Source organism: Molossus molossus, unplaced genomic scaffold (genome assembly GCF_014108415.1).
Source record: "Molossus molossus isolate mMolMol1 unplaced genomic scaffold, mMolMol1.p scaffold_m16_p_21, whole genome shotgun sequence".
Classification (NCBI taxonomy): domain Eukaryota; kingdom Metazoa; phylum Chordata; class Mammalia; order Chiroptera; family Molossidae; genus Molossus; species Molossus molossus.
The window spans coordinates 14,949,667-14,972,644 of NW_023425357.1; the positions used below are offsets into that span (position 1 = coordinate 14,949,667).

A 22,978-nucleotide genomic window follows, 5' to 3' on the forward strand; every position below is an offset into this window, starting at 1 on the left:
GGGATTTTCGGGACAGTTAACCTGGACAAGACTACCCCAAAGCTTTAAGAACTCTCCTACTCTATTTGATGCGTCTCTCAGTCTGACTTGCAGGCCTTTGGACAAGAGCACCCTGAATGTACCCTACTCCAATATGTAGATGACCTTCTCCTAGCAGCAGAGGACAAGGAGAATTACCAGAGAGGTACAGAGCACCTCCTAGGCACCTTACAAACATTAGGGTACTGGGTCTCGGCCAAAAAGGCTCAATTGTGTTCCCCGGAAGTCACATTCCTGAGATATAAGATTAATGAAGGGCAGTGGACCTTTTCCCTGAGCCGCGTAGAGGCCATCCTGTGAATTCCCATCCCAAAAACTAAGAAGCAAGTCAGAGAATTCCTAGGGGCACTAGGATACTGCTACTTATGGATCCCGGGATTCACAGCCATTGCAAAACCTCTCTCTATGAGCACTGGGGGAACACAGCCTTTAGTCTGGACTGAGACAGAACAAGAGGCTTTTGAAACCATGAGAAAGGCCCTGGTGTCAGCACCAGCTCTTGCCCTGCCTGACATTACAGTCCTTCCATTTATATGTAGGCAAGGCAAGAGGAATAGAGAAGGGAGTCCTCACTCAAGACTTGGGACCCTGGAAGAGACCAATAGCCTACTTATCCAAAAGACTAGATCCAGTAGCAATCGGATGGCCTGCCTGCCTCACAGCAATAGCAGCTGCTGCACTCCTAGTAAAGGAGGCAGACAAGTTAACTTTAGGGCAAGAGTTAGCTTTAACTGCACCCCATGCTGTTGAAGCCCTCCTCCAGAGTGCTCTGGAATGCTGGATGCCAAACACCTGAGTCACCCAGCTCCAGGCACTCCTCCTGGATCAACCCCACCTCAAATTCCACAAAACGTTGGCCATTGGTCCTGCTAACCTGCTCCCCTATGATGACCCAAAGAACCTCTACACAACTGCCTGGAGGTAATTGACACAGTGCAGACAGCCTGCCCAGACCTCAAGGATGTCCTACTGCCATCATCAGATGAGGTATTGTTCACAGACGGGAGCAGCTATATCCAAGAAGGAATCAGGTATGCTGGGGTGGCAGTAGTAACTCTGGACCATGTCCATGTCATTTGGTCTCAGTCATTAAATAGGGGAACTTCAGCCCAAAGAGCTAACTCATAGCCCTAATGAAGGCCCTACGCTGGGGAAAGGATAAATCAATAACCATCTATATAGACAATAGGTATGCCTTTGCCACAGTACACGTGCATAGTGCCATTTATCGGGAACGAGGACTTCTGACCTCAGCCGGGAAGGGTATTAAAAATAGGGAAGAAATTCTTGCCTTATTAGACGCGATTTTGTTACCAAAGGCCATAGCTATAGTACATTGTAAAGGACATCAAAAAGGGAACTCCACAGAGGCACAGGGAAATCATGCTGCAGATCAGGAAGCTCAAGAGGCAACCCTAAAACCAGTGGGGCCTCTCCAGATATTAGTTGCCATGCCAAACCCAAGTTTGCCTTTGACTCCTACTTACCCTGGATCAGAAAATGACTTAGCCAAACAGAAACGAACCACAAAGGAAAGCAATGGATGTGGATACTGTTTGCTGGGCGGTTGTTGGTCCCAGAGGCTCTAGGGAGGACTTTAGTTAATCAGCTGCACCAAACCACTCACTTAGGCCACACCAAGCTTACTGAACTCCTGAGAGGCAGGTACTTCATACCCAATTTAGGCAATATAATGGATAGTACTGTATCCAGGTGCACAACCTGTGCCCAGGTTAATGCTAAGCAGGGTAGAAAAGCTCCCCTGGGAATCTGGGCCGGGAGCCTCCCCAGGGGAAAATTGGGAAATAGATTTTACAGAAATTAAGCCCCCAGTGTCAGGATATAAATACCTCCTGTTTTACTTAGACACTTTCTCTGGGTGGATTGAGGCTTACCCTACTAAAACAGAGACAGCCACCATTGTAGAAATCATTGTAGACAGCCACTCCAAGAAATCATTCCTAGATTTGGGTTACCTGTGACCCTAGGATCAGACAATGGCCCTGCCTTCATATTAAGAATATCACAGGACATAGCCAAGGCCCTGAATATTGATTGGAAACTCCATTGTGCCTACCGACCCCAAAGCTCAGGGCAGGCAGAGCACATAAATAGGATCTTAAAGAAAACCTTAGCCAAATGTACTTTAGAAACCAGTGAAAACTGGACCACTCTGCTCCCCCTCGCCCTATTGTACCCCATACTGGGATGGATTCTCCCCTTATGAAATTATGTATGGTAGACCTCTCATTCTTCCCCAGCTGAGGGAAGAATTGAAGGCTGAAATTCACAACTGCTCCTTACTCAAGTTCTTACAGGCTCTGCAGTCTGCCCTGAAGGCTGTCCATAAACAGATCCGCAACTCCCTGCCTGTGCCCACCTCGGACCCTGTGCACCCCTTCCAGCCTGGAGACTCGATGTGGGTAAAGAAGTTCACCACCCAGGGACTAACTCCAGCCTGGAAGAGAACATACACTGTCATCCTGACTACACCAACGGCTGTCAAGGTCAGCGGCATCCCGACATGACTGCACCATTCCCGGCTGAAGGCAGAAAAAAACAATATGGACGGTCCAGGCCTCTCCAGATCCCTTAAAGATGAGACTCTTGCGTTTATTGGGACCTTAATCTTTCTGGTCATGACCCTTCAGGGGAATCCATATAGACTTGGGACCCAGTGGAACTGGGAACTTAGAAATGGAATATCGGGGGAGATTTAAGAAATGTCACCACATCTAGAAACAACCCAAGCGTCCATCAGTAGATGAGTGGATTAAAAAGCTGTGGTACATCATGTACACAATGGAATACTATGCAGCTGTAAGAAAAAAAGATCTCTTATCCTTTGAGATGGCATGGAAGGACCTGGAGAGTATTATGCTAAGTGAAACAAGCCAAGCAGAGAAAGACAAATATCACATGATCTCACTTATTTGTGAAATATAATGAACTAAACAAACTGCTGAACAAAATTAACCCAGAGACATAGAGGTGGGGGTACAGACTGACAAGCCTCAGAGGAGGAGGGTTTTGGGAGGGAAGAGATAAACCACAGAACTTATATGCATGTATGCATGACCAAGGAACATAGACAACAAAGCTGAGGGTGGAGTGAGGCGGGGGGAGGAGGGTGTCAATGGGGGAAAAATGAGAAACATCTGTAACAAAAACAAATTAAGACAAAAATGTCACCACAAAGGGGATTGAAAACAACATAGGTACAAAAGATATTACTAAAGAGGATTCAGAAGATATAGAAGGACCCCTACCCTGGGGTTATAGGACATCTAGGAGGGAATAGGGGCTACAATGATTAGAAATCTATATATGCCTAGGGAGAGGTACAGTCACCGCAAGTTGCTTGAATCCAAATGAATACTTCTGTCCATCTTGGGATTGTGAAACCATATCTACTATTAAGGGCTATCTAAGAAGCAGGGACCCTCATATAGATTTTAAAAGGTTAACCAAGCCCTGGGGTCTCTGTATAGGGAAATCTAACCCCATCCAGATTGATGTCACTAGGCAGCCAAACCTTTATTGGGCCACAGGAAGGACATGGGGACTGAGGCTATATACATAACTGATAAAGACCCTGGAATTCTATTCACCATTCACAGGAAAGTTTCAGAAAAACAAAAACAAATAACCCCCATTTATCCATTAGCAGAGTTAACTCTCCCTATGCAGGTCTGGGTCCCACCCAAACCCACTCTGAGACCCGAACACTGCCCTGGCCAGTTTGGCTCAGAGGTTGGAGCATCGGCCTGCAGACCAGAGTGTACCGTGTTCAGTTCCTGCTAGGGGCACATACCAAAAAAAAAAAAAAAAAAAAAAAAAAAGACCCAAACACTTTCCTATAGGAACCTCTACCTCTTCCTCAGATGAACAAATTAATCCACCCAAGGAAACTCCTTCAGGCTCATCTCTCCTTACTATGTTAAAATCAGTGTGTAAATATCTAAATTTATCACAACCAGCACTGGGGGCTGACTGTTGGTTATGTCTAAATGCTAGGCCACCTTATTACATGGGTGTTGGAATCTCAGATAATCATAATCCTATACAGGCTACAAATGAGGATAACTGTACCTGGGATAGGCCAAGAATCACATTAAGAGACATCGAGGGATTAAGTACATGTCTACACTCTTCTAACTACAACCTCCAACACTCCCCCTTCTCTCAAGCATGCAACCAAACTAGAATAATTACTAAGAGCCCTCCAGTGTTCTTCCAGGCCCCTGAACAAACCTGGTTTGCATGCTCAAACGGATTAACAAAATGCATTTCTTCTGAGCACTTCGACCAGGACCCGTTACTTTGTACTCTGGTCTGTATTTTACCTCAGTACCTCTATATAGACTTAGCCTTTATAAACGGGCTGCAAGAATGCTCGCGGCTGCAGATTTTGGTAAACTATCCTTCCCACTGCAGCTTGCCAGTGAATAAAGCGCTCCTTTCATTTACAATTCGCTGTGCGTCTCTGGTTGTCTCGCAGTAATACCAAGACTTCTTTCTAAACCCTGGCAGGTTTCCGCGGCGAGGAACACAACCCCGAGCTTGCGGAGGGCACCTAGCTCAGCCAGAGACAGCCTTGATCACCTCTCCCCTTGCCCATCTTGGAGCCCCTGCGCTAGGCCCCGCCCCGGCGCGCTCCCGGCAGCCCTTTGGGGCGGATACCAGGCCCTGCCCACCGCGGACTACATTTCCCAGAGGCCTCTGCACACGGTTTTCTGAGGGCTTCCTTGCTGGTGCCGCCTGGAGAGGTGAGTAGGCTGCACACGTTGAGGAAACGGGCGCGGGGGCGGCAGCACGGGGGCGGCGCGGGCTCCTGTGTGAACCCGCTGCAGGACTGTGGAGTTTGTGATGGTAACTGGGCTCTGCGTGCCCTGATTCGTCCCCTGCACTTCCGCTTCAGGGCCGCCCCATCCAGCGGCCCAGAACGGCCCGAGTAAATGTATGAACCCCAGAGTGAAGGCCGTCCACAAAAAGACGCAGCCCCGAGAACAACTGCTTAACCGCTGCCACCCCCCGAAAGTACCCTGAGCTCGGAGAAAGATTCCAGCCCTGGTGGCTGTACCCTGCCCTTTCTCTCTGATACTGGGTAGGGTGGCGTTTACCCCAGGCTCCCAGATTTCCCTCCGGTGTATGTGTGGTGTTGGGCGTGAGGCTGTGACCTGAGTTAGCCAGCCGGGCTGAGCTCCAAGAAAGGCTCAATGTCCCAAGGCTCCGGGCTCCTTCCCCAAACCTGCTGATCCTTAGGAAAGGAGAGAGAAAGGAGGATATGTATCTATTATAAATATAATTATATATGTTCTAACAGTATATGTCGATATATACATACCTATCTCAAGATGAGTTTCTGTTTCCCCTTTGTTCCCAGAAATACAATTTTTATTTTTCCAGACATGGGGATATTGCATCTGTGAAAGAGGGAAAATCAGGTAGGACTCAAAAGAAATAAAGGAACGCTGTCATTAATCAGGCTGGGAGAAGACAGATAAAGTCAGCTACAAAATTAGGAAACATTGTTTCTCCTTGTTATGGGGGAGAACAGCACCAGCACCAGGCGTTAGAGGGTGGAGTCGGGCCTGACCTTGGTTCAGCCACCTGGTACTTGAGTTCTGGCTAAGAAAGAATTCAAAGCCAAGACTCAAACTATAAGAGACAGTTTATTTAGAAAGTCACAGAGATAGAGGAAGCGAACTACTGTATAGATGTGGGCTCAGGAAACAAGTTACAGAGGCACAATAAGGGCCCTTGGAGCTTAACAGAAAGAGAGAGACAAGGAAAATGCAGGTGGGGAAAGGCACAGGTGTGCTCCATAGAGAGCGCCACATGGGTCCTCCCCCTGGAGGGCATTTATCTGGAGGTTCACAAGAGGGTCCCAGTAGAATATTCAGCAGTTTTCCAGGTGTGTACTTTCAGGGTCGTAGTCTCTGTTGATTGCTTGGTGCCTGGGCAGGGGGTCATTAGTCAGTGCAGCTGGTCGTGATGTCAGCCATGGCATTGCTTCTCTGGTTTTGCTGTTTTTCTGGGCTTGGAGCTGAAACACAACTGGGTCAGAGCCGCATTGTCCTGAGGGCTTAATGCTTAAGGGCTATTCTCCAGCCCCTTTGTTGGTTCCCCCTCTAAGGGGGTCCAAACTGCATGACCAGCGATATGCTAAAGGAGGAAAGGTTACCCTTGTGGGTGAGGTCCTTGTTTTCCCGGTTTGCCTATTGCTAGGCACCTGGGGCTTTTTGCACTTGGCCCGCTGTGTCCTTATTCTGCTCACGTCTGTCTGCCTACCACATCCTCTGGCCATGCAGCAGTTGTTAAATGCCATGATGACTTTCTCTTTGAGAGATTTCAGCTTTCTTACCAAGAAAGTGTTCCAGACCTACTTTACTATGTTTATTTCATTACTGGGGATAGCCAATTGCTAAACTACTCTGGCTTTATAGTAGTGCTCAACCTCTAATTAATCCCTGCCTCCTACTCTCACCTCAGAAACAGCAAACATTCCACAATTGTTTCCCTTCCTCAGAATCCTTCAGTCGGTACCCAACCCTTTATACAAGAGCCTCTCTTTCAATCTCTCTCTCTCTCTCTCTCTCTCTCTCTCTCTCTCTCTCTCTCTCTCACACACACACACACACACACACATCCATTACACTCCAACCGTTCCTGTGGAATTTCTCTCTCCCTGTCTTGAGAAAATAAATCTGACCAGATAGGCTTGTGCCATGTAGTCTTTAGCTGGTAAGGCTCTAACACCTGAACTATCTACTGACCTGGATCTTTGCCCTTCCTACTCAGTGAATGATGGAGATGGTGTAGGTGGGCATCCCATCCCTCCTAGTGGGTATTCAATGAACATTTGCCAGTCATTTAATTCCTCCTGGGAGCTGCTTCTTTTGAAACCCTCAAGTGGTCTGCAAGGAAGGCTAACAACAGAGCTTTATTTTAGGCTGTGATTTGTTGAGATTAGTTTAGTTGGACTCATAGGAGGTGGCTTTGATCTCCACTGCCCTGAGGTCAAAGCAGGGAAAGGTAGATGGTCTGATCTGTGACAGGGTCTTCTGCTTTTGAGGCTTTTAAGGAGTGGTGATTTGGTAGGGTTGTTGTTTTTAACAGAGATCTGCGTTAACAAGGGAAGGGATTATTAGTAGAAGAAAAGCAGACATTAGTAGAAATTTGAGAAGATGCTTGAAGTTTTTGACAGCATGAGTTTGTTTCAGGCAAAATATTTGTGTGATTTTAAGAGAGGCAGTTTAGAGTAGTGACAATGGTATGGGCAATGGAACTAAATTACCAGAGTTCTAAATTCTAAACCTGTCACTTAGAATTGGGTGAACTTGCCCTGGCCGGTTTGGCTCAGCGGTTGGAGCATCGGCCTGCAGTCCTGAGAGACCCAGGTTCGGTTCCCGCTAAGGGCATGTACCTTGGTTGCAGTTTGTCCCCGGCCCTGGTTGGTTGTGTGGGTGGCAGCCACTCGATGTGTTCCTTTCACGTCGATGTTTCTCTCTCTCTCTCTGTTCCTCTCTCTCCCTCCCATTCTACCTGGACAAAAAATGGAGGGATGTCCTCGGGTGAGGATAAAAAATAAATAAAATAAAAAAAAAAAAAAAAAAGAATTGGGTGAACTTGGGGCAATTTATTTCATCTCTTTGTACCATAGTCCCTTCATCTGTAAAAGGAGCATAATGACAGAACCTGCTATATAGGATTGCTGTCAATAGATGAAGTAATGTATGTGAAGTTCTCAGATAGTGCTCAGTATGTTTAGTTCGTACTATTATGTTGTAATTCCATGTTTTTTCTTATCACCCAAATCCAAAAATTGTGAGGATTTTTGCTTCATTTACTTCATCCATTCACATCCCCCCTCCCCCACTCCTGCCCCTTTTGTAAATTGTTAATCAGGAGGAATTATCAACACAACGCTTTGAAACCTAATAATAGTTAGTGTTATAAGAAAGACCTGGACTGAGAAGCTCGTTTTTTTAGGAAAAAATAATTTTCTTTAATAATTACAGGAAGAAGAGTATATAGTATTCTTCATTTGTAGCTGCTTTTCATTAAATTTTTCTTTGCTACTTTAAGTGCTTTTATATGTCGTGTCTTATTTAATCCTCATAACAACCCTTTGATATAGAACTATAATTATTTTACATAGGAAGAAACTAAGGCTGAAAAATTAAGTAACATGTTCAAGATCATACAGTTAATAACTATCAGAGCTGAGATTTATAGTCTAGAAATCTGACAGCAAAGCCTATATTAGTCATTACAAAAGTATACCAAGTCTCATCATTATGTGTACTTAAAAATTCTTCCTGCCTTAGTAATCCATCATAATGGAGGGAGCACACATTAATTTGATGTCAGCAAGCACTGTTCAGTTATGTCCAGGTTTTCCTAAGACCTTGGAGTCTCTGTGGAGGGAAATGCATTTCATACAATAAGATTTATGCATTACAATTTTCATTTTAGTGATGTTCTATGCAGAATGAGACTAGTAGGACAAGAAGATCCAGCATCCGTTGTAGGGCTTCAAAAGCATCTTAGCCCAAAGTATTGGTTCAGAAGCAAAATAAAGTCATTTGTCAGGAAGATGTGAAAGGAGGCAGCCATGAGACTGCAATCAGTACTTTAAAAGACATCAGTCACTGCCCTGGCTGGTTTGGCTCAGTGGTTGGAGCATCAGCCTGCAGACCAAGGAGTCATGGGTTCAATTCCGGTCAAGGGCACTTACCTCAGTTGCAGTTTGTTGAAGTTCATCCCCGGCCCTGGTTGGGGTCGTGCGGGAGACAACCAATTGATGTCTCTTTCACATTGATGTTTCCCTCTCTCTCTGTCTTCCTTCCACTCTATTTGAAGATAAATAAAAGAATATCCTCAGATGTGAATAAAAAAAAAAAATACATCAGTCAGGGACTTTTTGCCATTTTTTTCTAAATAGTACTCCAACATACATGAACACATTAAATCTTAGAGTTGGTTCATGAATTAGAAGCTGAAATTAATAAGTTGTTCAAAACAATAGCAGCTGTTTTTAGAGTATTTTACACTCTTAGTTTAACAGAAGATGTGAAGAAAAGCTTGAATTTCTTTGGAGTATTTGTGATCTTTAGTTCACACTATATTTAATATGGTGATGAATATCACTGGCTGTCACTGTAAACATTTCAACTGGTCCTTCAAGGCATACATGTGCTTTTCTTTCTGTCAAAATAGTTTAATACCACACATGGTTTTTAAAATATGTTTTTATTGATTTTTTTAGAGAGAGAAAGTGAGAGAGAGATAGAAACATCAATGTGAGAAAGAAACATTGATTGGCTGCCTCCTGCACGCCTCCCCACAAAGGGTCGAGCCCGCAACCTGGGCATGTGCCCTGACCGGGAATCAAACCAGGACCTCTCAGTCCATGGGATGACGCTCAATCCACTGAGCCACACCAGCTGGGCTGTTTTTGGTTTTTTTTTCCCTCACCCGAGGACATTTTTTCCATTTTTTTGTTCAGATAGAGTGGAGGGAGAGCAAGGAAGAGAGAGAGAGAGAGAAACATCGATGTGAAGGGAACACATCGAGTGGTTGACACCCGCACGACCCAACCAGGGCCAGGGACAAACTGCAACTGAGGTACATGCCCTTAGTGGGAACCGAACCCGGGTCTCTGAAACGTAGGCTGATGCTCTAACCACTGAACAAACCGGCCAGGGCTGTTTTTGTTTTTTTTAAACACAGCAGCTTCAACCATTTTATCAAACCTGTGGCAACAACATCACTTTTTTATATTTGCATGGCTTTCAGTTGTTAAACCATTTCTCCCATTAGATTCTTTTCAGCTTTTATTCACAAAAAAACACATCTGTCAGCATACCTATGCAAATATCTTTATGTACCTGTACAAATAGCGCCTTTAGTCCCAGCAGTGGAGTTTCTGGTTCACAGGGTATTCAGGGTTACAGAGTTTAAATGATGCTTCACAAATTTGGACCAACCTAGCGTCCATTTCCCCATGACCTCACTATTATGGAGCATCATCAGTGTTTGAGATCTCCCAATTCAGTTTCTATAAAAAGATCTTTTCCTGGTTGCTTTAATATACATCACCATAATTAATAGTGACGTTTAGTATTTTTTGAAAGGTTATTTCTATTGTTTTAACTTTTTCTTTTCTTTATTGATTTTAGAGAGAGGAAGGGAGGGGGAGAGAGAGAGAAACATCGATTGGCGGCCTCCTGCATGCCCCCAACTGGGGATTTTTTTTTAATATTCACCTGAGGACACTTTTTGCATTTATAGAGCAAGAGGGAGAGAGGGAGGAAGAGAGAGAGAAACATCGATGTGAGAGAGACACATCGAGTAGTTGCCACCCACACAACCCCAACTGGGGCTGGGGACAAATTGCAACCAAGGTACATGCCCTTAGCGGGAACCGAACCTGGGTTTCTCCAGACCGCGAGCCAACACTCCAACCACTGAGCAAAACTGGCCAGGGCCCAACTGGGGATTTTGGCCCACAACCTGGGCATGCGCCCTGACCAAGAATCGAACCAGTGACCTCTTGGTGCATGGGTCGATGCTCGACCACTGAGCCACACCGACCAAGTGAAAGGTTATTTCTATTTTATAGTTAATTCCTCTTGCTTAGATTTTTCTCAGTGAAGTAGAAATCTTAGCCTTCAGAGGCAAAAATCAAAGATGAAAGATGGCTTTTTGGATAGAGAAATGTGGAATCAAAACAAAACAAAGCTCTGGCGTCTAATCACTGAAACTGAGCAAATGACTTGACCCCTGAGCATCATTTTCCTGTTGAAAGGAGAGGAGAACTGCATTGCAGAACAGTGCTGAGGATCAACGGGTGGTGTGTGTACAGCATCCATCACATCCAAGTTCTCGGGGTCTGTTTGTCTTGGACTGACTGCAGCTGTCATGAATCCCCTCCTCCCTAGTTTCGACACTGAAACAGGGAGTGGCAAAGGGTGTCACGGCATGAGGGGTCCTGACTGGGAAACAGAACAGTGAGTTGCCCTGGTTGGGGAACAGCCAGTGCAGCTTTATAGTGTCAGGAGCTGCCCAGCTCAGTCTGTGTGGCTTTTAGTCTGTGTTCAGGAAGTTCAGGCAGAATCTCGGGGGCTCAAAAGAGGTTCTGTTTGGTTGGTGTGCCTCTTTCTTGGCCCAGAAAAGTTGTACTAGAGGGAGGAGGAACTGCTCAGGACACGTCTAATAATCTAATGTTAGTACCATGTTGCCAGGTGGGAAACTAGTCAGAGTTCCTGCAGAAATATCTGGTCCTCCACATCAAGTCCTGCATTGGTCATTGGGTTTCATCAGGGCTTGGATGTCTTCAGACTCCCCAAACTCTCCTCCAGTTTGTGTGGGTATGGGATCAGTGTGGGTGTAGTGATGCAGAACAGGTTGGAAGCAGGAGTCGCGGGACAAAAATAAAAGCTCATATTAACATAAGTAATTTTGGAGGCTCTGAGTAACATCTGGTTTTATGACTTCTTTGTCTTCTTCCAGATCTGGTTTATGTGGACTTCACAGTTCTCCAGCAGAAATCTTGAGAAGGACTGACCGGTTCAGAACCATGGCCCTTGTAAGTGGATGTTTCTTTTTCCCCTTTTTACAATATTGTCATTTCTTATTCTGAAATTTCCTGTTTAGCAGAACCCCAACCAAGAACCTGGACTATTTTCTCTTGTTCCCATGAGGGGTGGAGACAAATAGCCCAGTGTCCTCTTCATGTACTCTTCCTTTTTTTCCCCACTAATATGGACTGTCTCCTATCTACAAAATATGCCGAGACCTGTGACAGAAAAAAAAGCTTGATAAAAAAACGCAGGCGCCCTAGCCAGTTTGGCTCAGCAGTTAGAGCGTCGGCCTGCGGTCCAGAGAGACCCGGGTTTGGTTCCCGCTAAGGGCATGTACCTCGGTTGCAGTTTGTCCCTGGCCCTGGTTGGGTCGTGTGGGTGGCAGCCACTCGATGTGTCCCTTTCACTTCGAAGTTTCTCTCTCTCTCTCTTCCTCTTTCTCCCTCCTGCTCTATCTGAACAAAAAATGGAAAAATGTCCTCAGGTGAGTATTAAAAAACAAAAACAAAAAAACACAGGCATTCTCTGCAGAATATCCCCCCTATTAACATTTTCCAACAGAACAAGCTGTTGATTTTAATATTTGAACTTCAGAGTAACTATATTTCTCTGAGTACAAAAGGATCTCATTTTTAGTCTGGTTTTATGAAGGAAAAATTTATATTTCCAATACACGATTTGACATGTTAAAGGTTTTTAAACTTTTTTATTAACATATAGTGTACATAGAGAAAAGTGCACAAGTTACAAGTGTACAGCTATATAAAGTAAAAAAAAATTTTTTTTCTTTATTGATTTTAAGGAGAGAGAGATAGAAACATCGATGAGAGAGAACATCGATTGGCCGCCTCCTGCATGCCCCTCACTGAGGATTGGGCCAAATGTAGTGCTAGAATGTTTTATTTGGGGGGGGGGGGTGAATTGTTGATGGTAAGCAAGAGAACCCAGTTTTGAACTGTCCTTGAAGATCTGTGGTTTGATGAAAGGGAATTTGATTCTATTTGACTGCTATAAGGAAAACTCCAGACTTCTCCACATGAGATTATTATTGGCTGGTCTTGGTCTCTGTATGTGTTGAGATCTTACAGTATGTAAGGCTTTTACGATTGGGTAGATTAAGTAGGGATGTGATTGGGGGCCTTATGTTACAGGGCCTAACATTTCTTATACTGTCTTGATATCTTTGTCAAGGCTCCAGAGGCCTAACCAAGAGTTCTCCTGCCCTCATCAGCAATGCCTGCCATCCAGCAGAAAGAGTCCCTACCTGGTCAGTTCCCCTGTCCACCACACCAGCACCCTTCCTGATCCTTGATGTATGGCTTTTACTCCCCTGCCAGCCTGCAGAATTATCCAGACAAGGCCATCATATCCTCCCGTGGGAACCAGAGCACACCTCCCCCTCTTTTTACTACAAGGCCTGCCTCCCACAGGCCCTGCTTATTCACTCTATTCCTGGCGCAGCCCCTGCATGGTCCTGCATGATGTTTGGTGTCCTCTGCTGGGCTGTTGAGTATATGTGACTAATAAACTACTGGCAGTCTCATCAATCTGGTGTCAGGCATTCATCCATCTCATGCTCTCTGGGTGAGGGATTCTTCCCTCCCTAATGAGTGAATAGGAGATGATCAGAACAGGACTGCAAAGAGAAAGATTAAGAATCATCTTTGGGAAATCCTGAGGGAAGAATACCAGAAGCAAGTATGTTGTGTAGTTGTATGGGATGTGCTGGTCTAGAGCAGATATCTCAACCTTGGGACTATTCATATTTTAAGCCAGAAAATATTTTATTGTGAGGGATTGCCCTCTGCATTGTAGGATGTCTAAAGGTGTCCCTGGCTTCTACCAGTTAGATGCCTGTAACAGTTACACCTCCTCCCCGACTTGTCACAATCAAAATTATCTGCAGACGTGGCCAACTGTCTTCTGAAGAGTAAAATCACTCATTGAAAACCACTGGTCCAGAATGATATCTTCACAATTCTGTATTCTCTAACTCAGGAGTGAGAAAAGGTGGTCAGTAATGGGTAACGGATGATAAAGAGTAAGAAGGGCATCCAGATGCATAAGTAAGTATTAGATAATATGAACTGTGATATTTGAGGAAGACTTTTGAGATTGTGTTATATTAAAACATCTAAATGGAGCCCGGGCCGGTTTTCTCAGTGGTTAGAACCTCGACCCGCAGACCAGTGAGTTGCAGATTCGATTCTGGTCAAGGGCACGTACCTCGGTTGCAGTTCGTTCCCAGCCCTGATTGGGGTCGTGCTGGAGGCAACTAGTGGATGTGTCTATCTCACGTCGATGGTTCTCTCTCACCCTCACTGTCTCTCTCTCTCCCTCCCACTCTATCTGAAGATAAATAGAAAAATATCCTCAGGTGGGGTTTAAAAAAAATCTAAATGGAGAAAAAAAGTTGAATCTCATATATTTAAAGTGTGGAGCCCTGGCCCGTTTGGCTCAGCGGTTAGAGCATTGGCCTGCAGTCTAGAGAGACTCAGGTTCGGTTCCTGCTAAGGGCACGTACCTCGGTTGAGGGTTGTCCCCAGCCCTGGTTGGGTCGTATGGGTGGCAGCCACTCGATGTGTTCCTTTCACGCCGATGTTTCTCTCTCTCTCTCTTCCTCTCTCTCCTTCCCGCTCTATCTGAACAAAGGATGGAAGAATGTCCTCTGGTGAGGATAAAAAAAAATGTGGATTACTATGTAACAAAGTTTTGAAAATTTACTAAAAATTTGGTAATAACAGGGAAAATGTTTATAATAAAATCTGACTGTATGATGAACTTGAGTCTGTTTTCTTAGAGATTTTATAGTATATTCAGGAGAAATTATTATCAATATTTTTTATGATCATCCACAGGAAAAGAAGGTAGAAAACCTCATCTTAAGAATTTGTGGAGATACAGCTTACAGAAGGCTGTGTGTGCACTGTTTTGTTTTATTGGGACTATTTGGGTTATTTTATTCATTTCCAGATATGTGTGGGTAAAATTTAATCTTACCTCCAGCCACAGGACTGTTCAGGAGATGTAGTAACTCTGCTTCAGGGATACTCATTTTCTTACTGTCCACTATGCATGTCGTAGGTTTGCAGCCCTACCTGTTTGCTGCTGTGTGGCTCATTCTCTGCAGTACAATCATTGATCTCCAATCTTTCCATTTTAAAAGTATTTCATTTATTTTCACAAGTGATACCTGAGTGTGTTTCTTTTAGGGTTCAGTGACATTCAGGGATGTGGCCATAGACTTCTCACCGGAAGAATGGGAATTCCTGGACTCAGCTCAGAGGGACTTATATAGGGATGTGATGTGGGAGAATTATAGCCACTTCATTTCACTAGGTAAGGCTCTTTCTTCCAAATTATATTGGCTTTCTCTACTGTCAATTTCAGGACTGTGTTTTGAGAAACTAGATACATTTTGTCTCTCTGTTCCCAAGGAATGGTTGGAGCTTTCTTAGGTTGGAAATAGGACCCTCCATTTCACACTTCATCACTCCCATACTGCTAGGTCCTTCAGACTTTCTTCAGGCTCTGTACTTCCTTGTTTCCTTGATATCCAAGGGGCTGAATTCTGGGTTGCTTACAACAGAAGCATTGTCCAAGAAACCAGATTTCACATTGTATTGGAGCTCTGAGTTGATGGAGATGCTTAGCATTCATTTCTAATCCACCTGCAAGGAGATTACTTAGACTCAGGGATTGTGAGTCTCTCTCAAAATTGGATCCTATAAAATTGATATAAAAGGGGATGGATCCACAAAGTTTATTTAAAACTCAGTTAAAGCCCTGGCCAGTTTGGCTCAGCATTTGGAGCGTTGGCCCATGGACTAGAGAGTCCCGGGTTCGGTTTCCACCAAGGGCACGTGCCTCGGTTGCAGTTTGTCCTCGGCCCTAGTTGGGGTTGTGTGGGTGGCAACCAGTCGATGTGTGACTCTCACATCAATGTTTCTCTCTCTGTCTCCCCCCACCCCCTCTGTCTTAAGATAAATGCAAAAATGTCCTCAGGTGAGGATAAAAAGCAAAAAACAAAAACAAAAAACTCAGTTAAATGTTTAAATGCATTCTGTTTCCTATACCAGACGTTTAATTCTACCACTTTGTAATGAAAGTTAAAAATCTAAGCCCTTTCCCTTGTAACATTGAATGAATATTCTAGAAAGGGTATGAGAATGTCACAGGAAGTCTCTTACTCTCTCAGGAAAATTATAATAATAAAAGTTAATACTAGTTAATACATATGTTAATAGAATATATCTATTCTAAATATTGTACATAATAATTAACCCTCACACCAACTCTATGAGAAATATACTATTTTTATCCTCATTTCAGATGAGAAAACTTAGGCACAAGAGGTAACACAGCTACAAAGGCAGTATTTGAACCCAGGCAGTCTGGATCCAGGTTTTGTTTTCTCAACCACTACACAAGACTGCCTCTCAACAGAGCTTGTGTGAGTTTAAATTATACTAAGGCCTGTTCTTAACTCTCTGGTGTCTATTCCTTGTGGTCCTGAGGTTACCATAATATGAGTATTCTTCAACTTTTCGCATTTCTTTGCTCTTAGACTTTATAAAACCATATTTTGATCTAGAGTGCATTATAAATTTAACCAAATCTGAATCTAAGGACTTTTGGGCTTATCATTTCTTGTCACATTTTTCTATTAAACAGGACCTTCCATTTCTAAACCAGATGTGACCTCATTATTGGATGAAGGGAAGGAGCCCTGGATGGTTGTGAGGGGAAGGACCAGAAGAGACTGCCCTGGTGAGTGAGGCTTGGCAGGCGCGGGAAGTCATTTCTGCAGGTAATAGCCAAGCTGGTTAAGGTAAAGGCACAGTTGTTGAGGATCTCGCTTCAAAAGCCCATGGCCTGTAGAGGAGAGGCCTGAGACCCGGGAAGCAATTTAAAATCTTTTTTTTGTTGGTTTGTTAATCCTTACCGGAGGATATTTTTCCATTGATTTTTAGAGAGAGTGCAAGGGAGGGAGGGAGGAAAGGAGAAACATCTACGTGAGAGAGACACATCGATTGGTTGCCTCCCGCACGTGCCCTATGCAGGACCAGGGATGAACCTGCAACCCAGGTACATGCCCTTGACCAGGAATCGAACTCAAAACGCTCCAGTGCTTGGACTGATGCTCTAACCAGTGGGCAATACTGGCCACGGCCTGATTTGTTATATATATTATTTATAGTTGAATTCTAGACATTCTGTTTGAAAAATTTTAGAGGCTCTCAATGATGCTGGTTCTGAATAATATGTTATCTTCAGAGACCATTTAATTTGCTTCTGACAGACCTATAGAGCATGGCTGATCACCTTCATCTGTGCCAGAACAGTCTGTTTACTGTTTGTTCTTAGTCCTGGGTATAGCCCTTCTGGGATCTCAGCTGAAATCTGGGCTGATTATCAAGACCCTTCCTCTGTAGGGACATCTGAACTCCAACGTCTATTTCTGCTGCACTTTGAGGCTGCCAAAATCTGTACTTGGATGCTTAGCCTTTTAGAAGTTACTTTGTGTTAATTTCTTAGCCATGATAGATATTTACCTCCAGTCAGTAAGTGCCTCAGGGGAAATCCATGTAGACTATTGCTTATATCAACATGTTGCTTTCAATCTAGGACCTTGGCTCTCTAGTCTTGGCTGTTTTGGTTGTTCATTAATATCATCAAACAGTTTTTATTTTCATTAACCTTTCTAGTCATTTTCAGTGGGTTAGTTGTGATACCAGATTTTCCATCATAACCAGAAACAGACGTCTCCTTTCTCCTCCTCTGTTGCAGTATTTCTATATTTTAGAGGAAATAACATATATTACGTTTTTTAACCCTAATTCTCATATTAACACAGTGTGTTAATATTAGCCATAGACTTAAAAGATTCAGTGCTCATACCAATCCTTATGACTTTTCTTTTACTTTCTTTCAATGTCTCTCTTGCTTTTCTTTAGTTTATTCTTTATTTCATTCGTCAAGAAAGGCTCATAGGTCATAGTGAAATTTATATACAAATTTACTTTATTCAAATACACATGCACACACATATTTAAATTTTAGAATAACAGTACCAATATAGTTATCAACAATATATTTACTGAAATTTTTTAAATGTTTAGTTTTTTTTTTTTTTTTAATCTGCCCTTGAGGACATTTTTTTTTTTTTTTGCATTTATCTTGAGATAGATCAGGAGGGAGAGAAGGAGGAAAAGAGAGAGAGAAACATCAACGTGAGAAAGACACATTGAGTGGCTGCCACTCACAGTACCTCAACCGGGGCTGGGGACAAACTACAACCAAGTCATGTGCCCTTAGCGGGAACCAAACCCGAGCCTCTCTAACCGGTGAGCCAAACTGGCCAGGGCTGTTAAGTGTTTGTTTTTTTTTGTTTGTTTTTTGTGTTTTTTTAATCCTCATCTGAGGACACCTTTTCATTTTTTGTTCAGATAGAGTTGGAGGGAGGGAGAGAGAGAGAGAAACATCGACATGAAAGGGACACATCGAGTAGTTGCCACCCGCACGACCAACCAGGGCCGGGGACAAACTGCAACCGAGGTATATGCCCCTAGCGAGAACCGAACCCGGGTCTCTCAGGACCACAGGCTGACGCTCTAGCCGCTGAGCCAAACCGGCCAGGGCTTAAGTGTTTTTTTTTTTTAACATTAATATCATACTACTTTACTTATTGAAATTATTATTTTTGGTTGTTTATTTTTCCATATGGATTTTTCCTTTTTTTTTTTTTAAATCCTCATGAGTGGACATTTTTTCATTTATTTTCAGATAGAGCAGGAGGGAAAGAGGGAGTAAGAGAGAGAAAAACATCGATGTGAGAGAGACACATGGAGTGGTTGCCACCCACATGACCCCAACCAGGGCCGGGGACAAACTGCAGCCAGGGTACATGCCCTTAGTGGGAACTGAACCTGAGTCACTCGAGTTTCAGGCTAACACTCTAACCGCTGAGCCAAACGGGCCAGGGCTCCATATGAATTTCTCTATCAACATGTCTAATTCTAGGGAAAATAAATCCATTGGTGCTTTGTATTTGGATCACATTTTTTTTGTTCCACCTTTTTTTTTTTTTATTCTCACCCAAGGACATTTTTCTACTTTTTTTGTTCAGATAAAGTGGGAGGAAGAGAGAGAGAGAGAGAAACATTGACGTGAAAGGGATACATCGAGTGACTGCCACACGCACAACGAGCCAGGGCTGGGGACAAACTGTAACCGAGGTACCCACCCTTAGCGGGACCCGAACCTGATCTCTCTGGACTGCAGGCCGACGCTCTAACCACTGAGCCAAACTGGCCAGGGCTGTTCCACCTTTTTTTTTTGTATAACATGCATCTATTGGATCTTACGACATGATGGCATTTCTGAGGGGCATTAAAGAAACCAATCATTAGCAGGCACATTATTCTAATAAAATACTAATATTCTAGTTCAATAAGAGGAAAATAAATTCCTCTTCTTCTTGAGTAGAATTCTCCACTAAGGTACAGAATCATAGAGTATTGATTAAAAAATATAAGCCAGTTTATGGCTACCTGTCTTATGCCTTTGGGATCTCTCTGGGTGGAACCACTTGGTGGTGTTTCTTATGAAAGTTGCTTAACCCAAAGCAGGGGCAGCACTTCCTGGAGGCGGTGGGGGTGTCTCAAATGTTGCAGCATAGGTGCAGTTGTATCTTAATCTCTTTGGCTGTCCTGCTGAGATGTTCTCCAGACCTTCTGTATAATGGGGTCATCTGGTGTTACCCTAATAATTAGGGGTATGCAGTCTTATGAAAGCTGACCTGGATTTAGGGTTTCAGCTACTCAAACTCATCAATGGTAGCTTTATATATTTGTGACTAGAAAATCCCAAAGAAAAATATCTCCCTAATCTTTTTATTTTTAATATGTTTTTATTGATTTGTTAGAGAGAAAGGAAGGGAGAGAGAGAGAGAAACATTGATGTGAGAGAGAAACATCAATTGGCTGCCTCCTGCATGCCCCCCACTGGGGATCGAGTCTGCAGCCTGGACATTGGCCCTGACCGGGAATGGAACTGGGACCTCACAGTCCATGGATTGATCCTCAAGCCACTGAGCCACACTGGCTGGGCTCTCCCTAATCTTTTAAAGGACATACTAAATTCCAATTATACAAATGTACTTAATAATGTTTATGCTTAATTCAGTCACTGTACTAATATTACATTACATTAGGTCACTTATACTACTGACCTACAGGTTTTTTCTCTTCTCGGTGCTAATCTGGTGACTAAAGAAAGCCATTACAAATTAATTTCTGAATGAGGGTATAGTCAAAAAGAAAAACTGCTTTGAGTTCTTTCTTAAGTATTTCAGAACAATAAAAAAGAAATAGAATATGGGTGACTCAGGGCAAAAAACATTGTACTTCTTTTTGGAAATACACTTCATTTTTCAGCAGTTCAGGTTTACAGCAAAATTGAGTGGAAGGTACAGAGAATTTTCATGTACTCCCTGAGAATTGCATTATTCTACATTTTTTTACTTTTTTAAGTTTAGTTTATTGATAAATATATAATTAACATACGTAAAAACTCACTCTTTCTGTCCAGTTTTAGGAATTTTAACAAATGCATATAGTTCTATAAATACCACTAGAATGAAGTTTTAGAACAGTCCTGAAGCTTCCTCATATAACCGATGTGTCCTCATTTAAATTAAATCTAGCTTTTGGGCTAAGAAATATATATATATTTTGTTAATCCTCACCGAAGGATACTTTTTCCATTGACCTTTTTTTTTAGAGAGAACGGAAGGGAGTGAGGGAGGGAGAGGGAGAGAGAAACATCGATGTAAGAGAGACACCTCGATTGGTTGCCTCCCCCAAGACCCTGACCAGGGCCAGGTATCGAACCTACAACTCAGGTACGTGCCCTTGACTGGGGATCAAACCCTTGACTCTTTGGTCCCCGAGCCGATGCTCTAACCACTGACCCCAACCGGCCAGGACTGAAGACGTGATTCTTTTAAATTTGAGATCTCAGGATCAAAGGAAGCCAACCATGTAAAGTCAGGATTGCTCAAAGTAGTAACCTGTGAATAGTCCTACTGAATGGAAACAGTTGTAGTCTATTTAGTGCATGTGATGCTGAAAAGGGGCCTTTGTGGCATGAACAGAGAGAATAAATGAGAGAGGAGTTGATGCCAAAGCCTTGTTATCCCTGCTAAGTTACTTATATTTCATTCTAATTGTAAAGAGAAATCATTGAAAATATTTAAGTAGAGAGACCCAAATATTGGTCAACATCAGAATCATTTGCTGGAGAATAAATAGGAACAAATCAGAAACATGCCCAGGACCTAGATTTTATTTTAATCAGTTAAAAATACCTCTGTTCTGCTGTGTTTTAATTTTTATATACAAATACAATAATTAGCACATTGTATGAATTAAACTCTTGCTTTTTAAAGTTTATTTTTACTATCTTTATCACTTTATTGTATCACCATTGGTTTCATAATGTAAATACTATATATTGAACAAATTAAATGTAAAATTTGGGGGGGGTAGTCCCCCTCGTGGGAACCGAACCTGGGACTCTCTGGTCCACAGGCCGATGCTCCAATCGCTGAGCCAAACCAGCCAGGGCTAAATGTAAAATTTTGTATCACCATATTTCATGTTAATAGGGGGGCTTTCAGGTGTCTAGAGGTTTTTTTGGTTAACATTCAATGTCAAAGTAGTAGATGGTTGAATTTTAAGGGATTCCCCAATATGTATGCTATCTTTTTATCTGAAGTAATAAATATGATTTTGAAAGTGCCTAAATCAGAAAAAAAAATTTTATATAAATGAACAAAAATACCTCTGTATAGTTTTCACAAATCAGGTGATTCTTATTCACACTTTAGTCAGCCCTTCACTGATTTCACTTGCTTCCCCAATCACTAGGTTCACCTCCTTTCCTGGATTATTCTCTGTTTCCTTTGCCCTTTTTTTTTTTTTCTTAACTTGTTTTCTTTATTGATTATATAGACAGAGGAAGGGAGAAGGAGGGCGAGTTAGAAACATCGATGAGAGAGAACATCGATTGGCCGCCTCCTGCATGCCCCCACTGGGGATCCGGCCCACAACCTGGCCATGTGGCCTGACCAGGAACCGAACTGGCGACCTCTTGGTTCGTGGGTTGATGCTCAACCACTGAGCCACACTGGCTGGGCCTTTTTTTTTTTTAATATTTCAGAGTACAGTCTGTTTCATAATATAATTAATAATCCATAATACAAAATAGCTTAATAGTGATACAAAATAGGGAATAATTGTAGTATAATGTGGAAATTAGTTGGTTCACAGGCAATTTTCTTAGTTGAATGGAGCCAGAATAGTAGTAAATTAGTAACATTCAGAAAAAAAGTTGAAAGCCTTCAATTTGTTAAAAAAATTTATTTATTGATTTTTTTAGAGAAAGAGATTGAAACATTGATGTGAGAGAGAAACATCAGTCGGCTGCCTCCTGCACACCCCAAGCTGGGAATCGAGCTCACAACCCGGGCGTGTGCCCTGACCAGGAATCAAACCAGGACTTCTCAGTCCATGGGGCGACGCTCCATCCACTGAGCCACATTGGCTGGAGGAAAGCCTTCAATTTGGTGCTTTTTAGGAGCTTTTCTATCCCCATATTAAGAAAATTAATAATAGTTTGCACTATTCTTATTTTCTTTTTTTTGTCCTCACCTGAGGACATTTTTGCATTTTTATCTTGAGATAGGGAGGGAGGGAGAAAGAGAGGAAGAGAGAGAGAAACATTGACATGAGAGAGACACATCGAGTGGCTGCCACCCACATGACCCCAACCGGAGCCTGGGACAAACTGCAACCAGGGTACGTGCCCTTAGCAGGAACCGAACCCTGGACTCTCTGGTCCGCCCGCCAATGCTCCAACCGCTGTGCCAAACCGGCCAGGGCTGTACTATTCTTAATAATAATTCCTCCTCAGAGACTTACACCATCAATCTTGTATAGCTTCTAGCTAGACACATTGCCCTTCACCCGATTCCCACCTTAATGATAGCCTCACTGGCTCAGAGCTTTATTTCAAGTGCAATGAGTGTCTCAGCACCTGAAATCCAGCATTTCTACTTAATTTTTGTGCATTTTAATCCCCATGTAATGGCGTTCAGCCATGCTGAGCTGCCTTTGGGTTTCCTTCAGAACCTATTATATTAATTAGTGCTCTGCTGATACAGTTGCATAGATTTGAGTGGTCTTTCCAGCCTTACTTTCTTCATAAACCCTAATTTTTGGTGTGTAATTTTGCAGAAGATAGGTTTTTTAGGTATACATGAGGTATTGTAGCACAAATGCCTA

The 22,978-nt window shown here is 43.0% G+C and overlaps 1 protein-coding gene and 1 pseudogene across 2 annotated transcripts in view; both read left to right on the forward strand.

The window, feature by feature from the left end:
• The window catches only part of LOC118638952, a 41,194-nt pseudogene extending 29,581 nt beyond the window's left edge, over positions 1-11,613 (forward strand).
• ZFP14 (ZFP14 zinc finger protein) overlaps positions 1-22,978 on the forward strand; it is a 40,066-nt gene that overhangs the window by 14,505 nt on the left and 2,583 nt on the right. Inside the window, exons 1-4 of one of the 2 annotated variants that reach the window (XM_036274673.1) lie at positions 4,768-4,808; positions 11,560-11,635; positions 14,843-14,969; positions 16,305-16,400. The exons of the other annotated variant lie outside the window; for it this stretch is intronic. Coding sequence (XP_036130566.1) covers positions 11,627-11,635; positions 14,843-14,969; positions 16,305-16,400 — 232 coding nt within the window. The 5' untranslated portion in view covers positions 4,768-4,808; positions 11,560-11,626. Of the gene's footprint in view, positions 1-4,767; positions 4,809-11,559; positions 11,636-14,842; positions 14,970-16,304; positions 16,401-22,978 lie in introns of those variants that run through there. 2 annotated transcript variants of the gene reach the window in all.